Source organism: Sorex fumeus, unplaced genomic scaffold (assembly GCF_029834395.1).
Source record: "Sorex fumeus unplaced genomic scaffold, SorFum_2.1 ptg000063l, whole genome shotgun sequence".
In the NCBI taxonomy this organism is placed as follows: Eukaryota; Metazoa; Chordata; class Mammalia; order Eulipotyphla; family Soricidae; genus Sorex; species Sorex fumeus.
In genome coordinates, this window is record NW_026606120.1 from 11,195,461 (window position 1) to 11,207,820 (window position 12,360).

Consider the following 12,360-nt stretch of genomic DNA (forward strand, 5'->3'; position numbering starts at 1 on the left):
CAAGCCAGTAATACAGGAAGTAAATATTTTGAATAGATAATCTGTGCCATGGTAGATAATACACAGTTTCTGTCACTTGGGTGTGACAGCTTGGGGAACAGAGTGGTGGGATAGCAGCTCCCTTATGTGCAGGGGGCACATTCCCAGAGCCCCGGGCGTGATGCCGTTGGGGTCAGTCCTGACTCCCAACACACTCTTGAATTTTCACATACATATGCATGCTTATGTTAGTTTATGAATTAGACCTTTAAGTGGTTCCCCAACAATAACACTGAAATGACACTATTCTGTCAGTACCGTAATCAAAACAGTGTGAATGTCTGTCTCTCAGAATCCTTCATTCCATCATAGTTTTGAATTGTGGTTGAGGGGTAACTGCCAAGCCTTGGGAAGTGAAAGCACCGCTGTCGAGGGAGAATAAAGTTCTAAAATCTCACCTGAGAGACAGTTGGGGGAGTTGAAGGAGAGACAGTGGACGTTACTTCTGTTGAGAATATTTCCAGAGTGCCGTGGCTGCATGACGTCATTAGGGAGGATGACAGCATTATTATTTTGATGCAGCATAAAAGTCTGAAGACAGGGGACAGTGAAGGAATTTGTTGGTTGCTTGTAACATCTCACCTCATTTCTGGTCTTCAAATCATTCTCTGAAGACTTTGTATATGTTTTAACTCTCAGAGGAAACACACTCTTGAGTAAGTATGCCAAGTCACATGATGATAATAAAGGGTAGAACCAGTTCCAAATTCAGGTCTGATCAATATTCCCACTAAGCCTCGCTGCTCTCTGTGAAGCTGTGTGCTCTTATATTCCAACTGGACATCACTCACCAGCTTCTGCCTGACGACGAGCAGCCACTCTTCCCCATTTCTAAAAGAAACCAGAGGGAGAAGAAATGAAGGGAAGGTTGGACTCTAGATCAGTGTTCTGCGCATTTATTTGGTTATATGCACCTCTCATTTGTATTGCAAATATGTATATCTGTTATGTAGTATCAGTTTGCTAACATATAAACAAAAATTCTTGGGGCCTGAGCAATCGTACAACAGGTAGGGTACTTTCCTTGCACGTAGCTCACCCAGGTTCAATCTCCTGAGCAATGTCAAGTGGGTCTCCAAAACAAAAAACAAAACCCAAATTCTTAAGATTTTGCTTAAAATGGTAATTCTTACCAAGTTGGTTTTAGGTTTTACAACTTTCAGAAGTGGATTTTATAAGTGGGTGGGTGTTTTTTTCCTGTATTCTTGCGCACCAGGTCCCACCTCCCAGCGTTGAAGTTGATTGCTTTGGATCATTTGTAAGACTGTTTTGAGGACAGTCTTATTATTCTATTTGGCCTGAATTTTTCTGAAAGAGATGATGATGCTGGAGCAATAGCACAGTGGGTAGGGCATTTGCCTTGCACGAGGCTAACCGGGCCAACCCGAGTTCAGTTCCTCTGCCCCTCTCAGAGAGCCTGGCAAGCTACCGAAAGTATCTCGCCCACACGGCAAAGCCTGGCAAGCTCCCCGTGACGTATTCGATATGCCAAACACAGTAACAACAAGCCTCACAATGGAGACATCACTGGGCCCACTCGAGCAAATTGATGAACAATGGGAAGACAGTGCTACAGATGATGATAGTGAATGTGAATTCAGAAAATTTTTGGATAGGCTTTGATTTATAATCAAAGTGATAAATTATTCATTGCCGTTATTTATTAGAAATTTCAGATTTCTGAAAACCTCATAATGTGAAAAAGATGATTTTGGCGGAGTAATACCCATAAGCATTATGTTCTCTTTATAAAACAGGATGTAAATTGGGGTTATTTTTAAGTAGTGAGTCCAGTTTTTTAATGTTTGACAAAAAAATCACCTCACTTTCATGCTTATCTTTTCTATATAAATCTATATGTATGTGTCCAAAACATACTGTACTCATTCTAGAATAAATCTGAAATTTTGCCTAGAGAGTTAAATCGATTTTTGTGCTTGGGAAATTATTTTAGCACTGTTTGAGAACAGAGCCAGAATTCTAAATTAGGCTTATCTTAATTTAGACACAATTAATTGGACTAAAATCTTTATAGAAATATATTCTCGAGGAGAGAAGCAAAGGAGTTAGTTACTTCATGACCTGACAGAGAAAACTTCTGTTTTCCTCTATTCTTGTCCTGAGTTACCAGCTACGTGACAAGTTGATACCTTATAATTAAGACAGGTGCTCAGAGCCTCTTCTTGGCCCTTTGCTCTGGAGTGACCCCTGGAGTCTGGGAGCAAACTGGGGATGAAGCTGGTCAGCGGGATACAAGGCAAACATCCTAACACCCTGTGTTCTCTCCAGCCCTGAAAATAGGTTTCTGTAAGAAGGGGGAAATATCACAGATTACAGAAAGCAGAAACACTGGTCTTTATTTTTTTATTAGTGAAACACCATGGGGTACAGTTGTAGACTTACAAACTTTCGTGCTTGGGTTTCAGTTATACAATGATCAAGTACGCATCCCTCCACCAATGCCCATTCTCCACCACCAATGATCCTAGTAGCCCTCCCACCCCCACACCCCATCCCCCCACCACCACCCCGCCTCTGAGGCAGTGCATTCCCTTTTGCTCACTCTTGGCTTCAGGGTCTTGTATTTTGCAGTAGAGTTATTGAGTGGCCATTGTGTTCGGTCTATAGTCTACTTTCAGCACTCATCTCGCATTCCTACCGAGTCCTCCAGACATCCTTTACTTGGTGTTCCCTTCAATCTCTGAGCTGCCTTTTTCCCCCAGCATGTACTGCCGGCTTCCAAGCCCTGGAGCAGACCTCCTGATACTTATCTCAACTATCCTTGGTTGTTTGACTCCCATTCTTTTACTTTATGTTCCCCCATGAGTGCACTCTTTCTTTTTCTGTCCCTTTCTTTCTGGCTCATTTCACTTAGCATGATACTCTCCCTGTAGAACCACTTGTATGTAAATTTCATGACTTCATCTTTTCTAATAGCTGCATAGTATTCCAAAGTTTAGAAGCAATGATCTTTAAAGATGTTGCAGGATTGAAATAAGGTTGCAGATTGGCAGTGCACAGCCCTTTTTTGACCCCTTGTGATACATTTGTACAGGTTTTTCTCAAGTTGACATACTGCAGTTCGGTGCTAGTTGTAGCAGAAGTGTTGCTTGTATGTAGGATCAAATCCATTTGAAACAGAAGACGGCCAACTTCTTAAGCAGCTTTGACAACAGAGGGTTACAAGCCGAGAGCTTCTTGGTAATAACTTTAGTGATCCTGTTGTTCTATAAAGTTATCCTGGGAAAGTAGAGTTAAATGGTTTAAATTATATAGTCTAGCACAGCAGGTAGGGCGTTTGCCTTGCACGAGACCGACCCGGGTTAAATTCCTCCATCTCTCTCGGAGAGCCCGGCAAGCTACCAAGAGTGTCCCACCTGCACAGCAGAGCCTGGCAAGCTCCCCATGGCGTATTTGTTATGCCAAAAAACAGTAACAACAAGTCTCACTGGTGCCCGCTGGAGCAAATAGATGAACAACAGGAAGACAGTGCTACAGTGCTATATTCTTTCTGTGTATCTTTGTGCCAAGTACTAAGGAAGCACTAGTGAACAAGTGGATGTTGACCACTAATTTTAAAAATGTTCATGATATACATTATAAACTAGCTGAACCCTTGATTCTCTTTAACCTTGGCTTCTCTGCCTGTTCTCATACTTGTCTGCCCTTTCCACCCCTCCACCATCTGCTCCCCCCATCCTTTCATCCCTTCTTTACCTTCGTGTAACTCCTTTGAGTTCTTAGCAGGCAAAATTTAAAATGCTCTAGAGAAGAATCTGCACAATAATAGTATAAAACTTGCTTTGTATTGTCTCAATTGAAGAACATATTTTAACTGGCCTTTTTCACATCTGACCTGTTTCCATCCCAAGGTGTATCTAGCTGGTTACATAGTTCACAAACCAGAGATCCTTAAATGGCCTCATGGCACTCTATTTTATTTTGTGGTGCCAGTGTGGAACTTAAAGCATGTGCTTTATTTTAAGGTTTATTTTAGTTTGGGGGCCACCATGGCTGTGGTCAGGTACTCCTGTCGCTGTGCTCAGAAATTATTTCTGGAGACCTCTGGGCACCATATGGGATGCCAAGCCCAGGTGGGCTTCCTGCAAGGCAAGCACTTTACCTGTTGTACTATCACTCTGGCCTCTACGTGTGCTTCATTTTAAATAAAATTAGTACCAACCACAGGGCAGAGTCTGGCAAACTCCCCATGGCGTACCAAATATGCCAAATACCAGTAACAATGACGGGTCTCATTCTCCTAAAGAGCCTTGAATATAATCTCAGGGCTAGGATGAAAGAGACGTTACTGGGGCCTGCTCGAGGCAATCAACGAATAACAGGATGATGAAATGAAAAAAATGAAAAAAAGTACCAACATGTATTTATACAGTGTACTTTATTTTGGGGGGAGGATTGCACAACCAGTGATGTTTAGGGGTTACTCCTGACTCTGCACTCAAGATCAGTCCTGGCAATGCTTGGGGGACCATGGAGGGTGCAGGAGATTCAACCTGGGCCAGCTGCATGCAAGGCAAGCGCTTGGCCTGCCGTGTCTCCAGGCCCAAGTGTGCTTTTTTAGTTGAAAATATTTATTAGATCATTGTATTATTCTTTCTTTGGTTATGTATCTTCTTCATTTGAGTCCTGATGAAACTTTGGGATTTTCCTTTTCCGCGCCTCTTCCTGTTCGAGTACAACTGGCCTAGTTTTAGTTTTTTCAATGCCCCTTTGCTGTACTCTCAGAAGTGACCCTGCGTGCCTGTCAGTCAGGGCCGCGTGCGTGCCTTTTCCTCGTGCCCTTTGTGTTCTCTGCGGATGAGCTCACAGATGACTGAAAGTCTGATTCTCTTCCTCCTCAGCATCAGACAGCAGCCAGCGCTTCCGGGAAACCTGTTTTGCGTTCGCGTTGACGCCGCAGCAAGTGCAGCAGATCAGCAGCTCCATGTGAGTCCCTGTGCGCGCTTTGCCTTTCCCCTGGCCAGGTCTGTGTTTGGAAGGTTTGTGCTTCCCAAGTGTGAGTATCGGTACTGCCGATCTTAGAACGGGTTTCTCCCACCGTCTGTTCTGTATCCTGATCATTTGAGACCCTTTCTTAAGTGATAGATTTGGCGTTCACAGGCATAGATTTTTTAACTATTGTATCTCTGACTCTCTTTTCCAGGGATATTTCTGGGACCAAGTGTGACTTCACAGTGCAGGTCCAATTAAGGTACAGTGTCAACTTCAGTATCAGTCCAAGAGGAATTGTTAATGTTCTGTCAAGATTTAAAAAAAAAAACTACTCAGTTTTCAATAAGTGTATTGAAAGTCTCGGATTTGAGGGGAAAATCTCGATTACTGAGAGTAATAGAGTGGGCGCTTGCCTCGCTCATTGCTGACCCAGGTTTAGTCCCCGGCACCCCATAGGTTTTCCCTATGTGCCACCAGATGTGGCACAAATACTCCTCGCACACACACACAAAAAAATTCATTATGGACTTAAAAAAAATTGTGTCCAATTTAGGTTTTAATATAGCAAGTAATTTGCACTTACCTAATCACATTTCTTTCTTTTGGTTGGCAAGTTCCAACTGGATAGCTCATTAGAAATGCCAGCTTTCATAAAAGCCAGTGCCTTATTTACATAAGGGTCAAACAGTTCTCAGAGCTGAGCAAGGGCTTGGGCTAAGTCTGCAGTATCAGCACGGACTAGCCAAGAGCCCAGTAATCTGGTTAGCTTTGTCTTATATTTAAATTATGAAATACTGTGACTTAGATTCCACCTGGACATCTTGAACGTTTTACAAAGAAATGGGAACATTTCCTGCCTGGATTCACAGCTGCCCCTTCTTCAGTTTCTTTTCAGAGCTTGACTCATTTTTTTCCTCAGAAGATCTTCCTAGTCTTTTCCGTTCATATGTCTCTGTCCTGCTTATCTAAGCCTTGTAGGTTGCTTTTCACTCCGCGAGTATAAACTTACGTGACCTGCATGGTTCTTAAATGCAGTAAGGGATAGAAAAGAAAATAGAAGACATTTGTTTTCCTCAATTAAGTAGTTTCCCTGTATGGTGGGGAGAATGAGTCAGGTAGTCCAGCCTTAGCAATCAGATTCTAGGTCATGTTTATAAATGACACATACACTGGGAGGTCAGGAAAGACATGGCAGCACCAACACAGGTAGCTCGTCTGTAAAACTCTGACTGAGGCTTAAATTAGTGTGATAGAAACAGTGATTAAAGCCAAGGGAGACCAGGTCTTGGTTTGGGGAGGCAGTGACAAACAATAATCTATGTAGATGGGACCTCATTGGGCGGGGGAGGTGGTTTAAAGCATAGAGTGCATGCTTGGCGTGTGGATTTGATCCCTGGAACTTCTTGATTCCCAAGGATGTGCACTCCTTAGTCCTAAAAAATAAAGGTACTTTATCAACCCTGTCAGAGGCGGTCAGTTAAAGAACTGAAACAAGATGCTTTCATCACTAGTTGTTACCTCTGCCACAACCATTCATATTGGGGGCTGGAGCGGGTAGGGCATTTGCCTTACATGCAGCCAACCCAGGTTCGATTCCCGGCATCCATATGGTACCCCCAAGCACCACCAGGAGTAATTCCTGAGTGCAAAGCCAGGAGTAACACCTGAGCATTGCTGGGTGTGACCAAAAAAGAAGAAAAAAATTCCTGTTTTGCCCATACCAATATATATAAAATATTATTCTTTAAAATCATGGTTTTGGGAGCCGGAGTGATAGTACAGTGGATAGGGTGCTAGCCTTGCATGTTGTCAACCCAGGTTCGATCCCTGGCACCCCATATGGTGCCCTGAGCCCCAAAGGAGTAAGCCCTGAGCTCAGAGCCAGGAGTAAGCCCTGAGCACTTCCTGCTCTGGCTCCAAAGCTAGTAATAATAATTATTTTTCAAAAGTGGTTTTCAAACTCGGCTTGGGCGTGCAAACATAAAAAGCCTGGCCATGCTGCTTCCATCTGTTCTGCATGTTTGACTTCTTTCTTAGTTTTACTACGAAGAAAGCAAGGAGAAAGAGTCTGGAGATTAAAGTTTGAAAACCTTCCTTACTCTAGAACAAAAATTACCATCCTTAGTATTTTAAATTAACGTACATGCTTTCTTTAAGGCCACAACTACTATGGTTGGCTCACTTTCCGAAGAAAAGGTTTTTTTTTTTCCCCAATGTCAAGTTTGACTGAGCAATTCCAAAGGAATCCTCAGGGTTAGAACATTGCCTGGCCATTGAAAATTCAATTTTTATCTCCAGAACTTAATGAAAAAGACACACCGTTTTGAATTATATTGTGTAATTGTTGGGTGGCTCTTTGTGTTTTAATAAAATGCTTATTTTTCATTCCCTTCTCCATTGCTAGGTTCATAATCCCTGTATGTTGTTTAAATTCGGATTACATATCTAATCTATTCCTAATTATAAATCTTGTTTGATTTTGGAATGAAGATAATGCTGGCCTCAGAAAATGAGTTTGGAACCATTTCCTTTTCAATATTAAAAAAGTTTTGAGGAGTCCGGAGGAATAGTACAGCAGGTCCAGCGTTTGCCTTGCACGTGGCTGACCTGGGCTCAATCCCCGGCATCCCATGTGGTCCCCTGAGCACTGCCAGGAGTAATTCCTGAGTGCAGAGCCAGGAGTAACCCTGAGCATTGCTGGGTGTGACCCCAAAAGCAAAATAAACATTATTTAAAAAAAAAAAGTTTGTGAGAGATCGTGAAATCTGTTTTTCTTATCTCAGTTTCTGTTTCCCTGATCTGCACTCCTGAAGTGCAGAAACATCTGATGTTGTTTACTTTTCATTTGTTAGGGTAATTTAGATTTTTGCTTTTTACATAATTGGATAGAATTCAACTTGTCATGTAAATGACTGCTTTCCTACAGCCTCAGGTAGCCATAGTCCTTGCTTTAAATTCATCACTGCATCGCAGTAGTTGATCTTTTTAAAACATCCACTTCTGGCATCCTCTTACTATTAGATTGTGAAGAACTGGCCTGTAATAAAAGGTACTGCTGGGCTTAGGTTTGATCCCGTGAAGTTCAGCATATGCTTGCTAATTAAATTTCCTTTTGAGAATCTGTTCATCAGATTCACTGTAAATCTCTTCCTATAAAGGAGAGAATTTTACATAGAAAATTGCCCCATTTTGAAGATCTTTTCCTAATACCTACTCCATGGCCAACAGTCCAAACTATACACCACATGTGATCAAGGAAGATGTTTATGTATGATTAATGTTTCACAGGATTCTGAGATAAGGTTCTCCTTCAGAGCCAAATAACTCAAGTGTTGTGAACAATCTGGAAAGGTGAATAATCCTCAGGTATAGATTGTTAACAAGGAAGTTTTGAATAGCAAAAATAGCTTATTTCTTGTTCTTTAAGCGTGAATGATAGTTTGGATTTATGAATATGTAACTCAACATTCTTGTCCCAGCACCAGTCCATGGTGGTTGGAGACCAGGGGTCAGGACTCTGCCCTGTGGTCAGGGTGCAGGGCCGGCAGGAATGCTGCTGAGGTGTTCCCGGGTTCCTCCCCCCCACCCCCCAAAAAAGCCTCATGGAATTTGGAAATAAGCACTCTCCTGTAGCACTGTCCTCCCATTGTTCATCGAATTGTTCGAGCAGGCACCAGTAACATCTCCATTGTGAGACTTGCTGTTACTGTGTTTGGCATATCGAATACATCACGGGGAGCTTGCCAGGCTCTGCCGTGTGGGCGAGATACTCTCGGTAGCTTGCCGGGCTCTCCGCGAGGGGCTGAGGAATCGAACCCTGGTCGGCCACGTACAAGGCAAATGCCTTACCTGCTGTGCTATCACTCCAGCTCTTGGAAATAAATGTTTCTAAAATAGAGTATTATATATATATATATGGTAAAATACAAATATCTTGGGGATTATGGGTCCTGGGCTTGTTCTCACAGTATTTTCAGTATATCTGCTGAGAACAACCCCTACCCCATGTTTCATAGATAAAACAAATTTGGGAAAACTGTATTATTATATTTCCAAGAATTTGAATATTAAACATTTTAATGTATGATTAAGAAATTTTTCAATTTTTTCAATTGCTTATCCTCCCCCCCTCCAAAAAAAAAAGGTTAAATGATGGAAAATATGAAAGGAACTGCAGATTGATAGTCACGATCATTGAAATTCTACACTGACAGAATTTTTAATTTTATTTTGGTGCTGGGGATGGAACATGGGGTTTCAGGCATGTTTTACTGCTGAGCTATACCCCGCCAAAGTAATTTCCTTTAAGCCTAAAAGCTATTCAGATGGTTGATTAACTAAAATGTGTAGTTTGAGTAGTGGTTTGGATACCGTTAAGTTTGACCATTTTTTATATTAGTCACTGAACAAAATTATTAAAGAGATCATACTTGAATGAAGGCAATTAAATCTGTCCTTATTGTTTAGGTTTTGTTTATCAGAAACCAGTTGTCCCCAAGAAGATCACTTCCCACCCAATCTTTGTGTGAAAGTGAATACAAAACCTTGCAGCCTTCCAGTAAGTCTTTAAAACTATTTTTTCAATGCACTGCTAATATAACTATCAAACTCATCATGATAGCTCTTGTTAATCATGGTTTTTCATTAAGGAAATATTTTTATTTTAGATATAGCTTGGTGTTACTGAGTGAAACACACGTGCCAGCTATGACTCTGCTGGACTGACAGCTGTGGTATTGGCTGTGGACACCAAGTCTAGGGTTTGACTTGGGGGTGGAAGCTTTTGCGTTATACTTGTGTAGAAATGACTTCAACCTCAACTGTGTTCATAAGTTTCTGCAAGCTTGTGTTAGGTCCGAGACTTTTCAGATGCCATGTCTTAAATAGAAGATGAGAGTGTAAACTGTTATTGATCACCCTTAAAATTGCTTTATGCTTCTTAAGATATTTATTAATTCATCCTGATTTATTAATCTTCATGATTAATTAACATGACTCCTGTCAGTGCTGTGGGGACCATGTTTTGTTTAACTTTAGGGAACAGGAATTGAAATTATTTGGAACTGTAGCACTGTAGCACTGTCCTCCCGTTCATCAATTTGCTTGAGCGGGTCCAGTAATGTCTCCATCATGAGACTTGTTACTGTGTTTGGCATATCGAATACGTCATGGTTAGTTTGCCAGGCTTTGCCATGCGGGCAAGATACTCTCGGTAGCTTGCCGGGCTCTCCAAGAGGTGCAGAGGAATTGAACTAATCAGAATAAATCATATTTCCATTCTCAGGGTTATCTTCCACCTACTAAAAATGGTGTGGAGCCAAAGCGACCCAGCCGACCAATAAATATCACTTCCCTCGTCCGGTTGTCCACAACGGTACCAAACACCATCGTTGTTTCTTGGACAGCAGAGATTGGAAGGGTAAGTCAGGTTTTGTTCCTAATCAATTTTTATATTTTAAGGAAAGGCTGACGCTGTGACTAACCTGAGCTCATATGTAAGTTCTATAATGAGTTGCCAAAGGATTTATTTACATTGTAAAATGAATTTTCAGCATTTCCATTTAAAAATATAAGCGAACAGTTTCAGCTGTTCTCGTGAACACTGTCCTTGCATGTTGTCTTATTCCCTGTTGTTGAACACTTACAGATTCATTCATTGCCATTTCAGAGAACAGTTTTTGTTCTAATTAGCTTTGGTGTCATAGCCAGCAGTGTTCAAAGAGTTACTCCTGTCAGTGCTGTGGGGACCATGTTGTACTGGGGATTGAACCCAAGCCTCCTACATGCAAAGCACCTGTTCCAACTTGTCACTATCTCCAGCCCCTCAGACCTTACATTGAGGGGCTGGAGCTATAGTACAGCAGGTAGGGCGTTTGCACATGTCTGACCGGGGTTCAATCCCCAGCATCCTATATGGTCCCCTGAGCACCAGCAGTAGTGATTCCTGAGTGCAGAGCCAGGAGTAACCCCTGAGCATCGCCAGGTGTGACCCCAAAAAGAAAAAAAAAAAAAGAAAACACTTACTTTGAAGAGCATTCAGTGCTGTCGCTTTACGGAGCGTTTGCAAAATTTCAAGAAAAGCTACAGTTGAAAAAGATGTGTGAATTTATTCTCTGGCTAACTGAGCATGCATGTCCCTGTCAGCACTGAGATTTATCTTGTTTTATTTGTTTAGAATCTGTCATTTCTGAACAGGTAAATGTTGGTGTTAAGTTCGTGCTCCTTTCATTATTTAAAAAAAAATTGTTTCTGATTATTTACATCTTGAAATGGTTTCCATATCTGTTTTTCTATTGCTGTTTTCCTAGTGATTCATAATCCTTGTTTCTACTTTTTGCTTTCATTTTCATGATTATTTAAGGCAAAGAAGACTTAGATGTCATGAAGACATTTTTAAAACTATGCTTGAAGTTAGAGCCAAATCTTTTTTTTTTTTTCCTTTTCTTTTTGGGTCACACCCAGCGATGCTCAGGGATTACTCCAGAGTCATTTTTTTTTCTTTTTGGGTCACTCCTGGCGGTGCTCGGGGAACCATATGGGATGCTGGGTATTGAACCCGGGTCGGCCGTGTACAAGGCAAATGCCCTACCTGCTGTGCTATTGCTCCAGCCCTCAGAGTAAAATTTTAAGCACTTTTTTTCTCCTTAATGGTCTTTTTCTTGATAATCCCTGTTATGTTGGTCTGTTTTGCCATTCCAAGCGAATATGCTTACATAAATGCCACCTTTATTTTCTTCTAGACTTTTGAAGTTTTCTTGCCTTACCTTCAATAAGTCCATTTTATGTGTAGTGTAAAATAAAAAGCTTCACTTGAAAGTCGCTAATTCTAACACCATTACTAAAGAAGTGCTGATTTTGGAATGTGCCATTATTATATACTTACCCTAGATATGTTTCTGAACAAAATACTCAATGTTTTTGATTACTGAAATTTTATGATATGAGCTTATTATCTATTCACCAACGTATTTGAAATTTATTGAATGCATATCATATGTCATGTATTGTATACTGAAAACTGTCAAATCTGTCAAGTACTAAGGGCGGGTGTGGGAGTGGGGGTGGTTCATTGAGAACAAGGAACCAGGAGTTATATACAGTGACCCCAACTGTTCATAAGTACTATAAAAGAGGGCTGGTCACTTAGATCGGGCTTTGTTTTACCATTTATATAGTGGTAGCAGGATTTGCAATTCTGTTAATTACACTTCTCATGCGTATATTGTTCCAAAACCACAACCATCACCAGAAAGCCTGCTTACTTCCACCAGAGTTCCGACCCCTCCTGATTACTCCCTCTCATGGAAACTCAATTGTATAGATAGAATCTCAAGTTCCAGTGACCTCCAGCATCTGAAAGGGATTCTT

At 41.4% G+C, this 12,360-nt stretch overlaps 1 protein-coding gene across 1 annotated transcript in view; it reads left to right on the forward strand.

Annotated features, from left to right (window-relative positions):
- Positions 1 to 12,360, forward strand: part of PIAS1 (protein inhibitor of activated STAT 1) — a 133,219-nt gene that overhangs the window by 72,344 nt on the left and 48,515 nt on the right. Inside the window, exons 3-6 of the mRNA XM_056127800.1 lie at positions 4,902 to 4,986; positions 5,204 to 5,251; positions 9,460 to 9,550; positions 10,277 to 10,411. Of these exons, the coding sequence (XP_055983775.1) occupies positions 4,902 to 4,986; positions 5,204 to 5,251; positions 9,460 to 9,550; positions 10,277 to 10,411 (359 nt within the window). The remainder of the gene's footprint in view (positions 1 to 4,901; positions 4,987 to 5,203; positions 5,252 to 9,459; positions 9,551 to 10,276; positions 10,412 to 12,360) is intronic.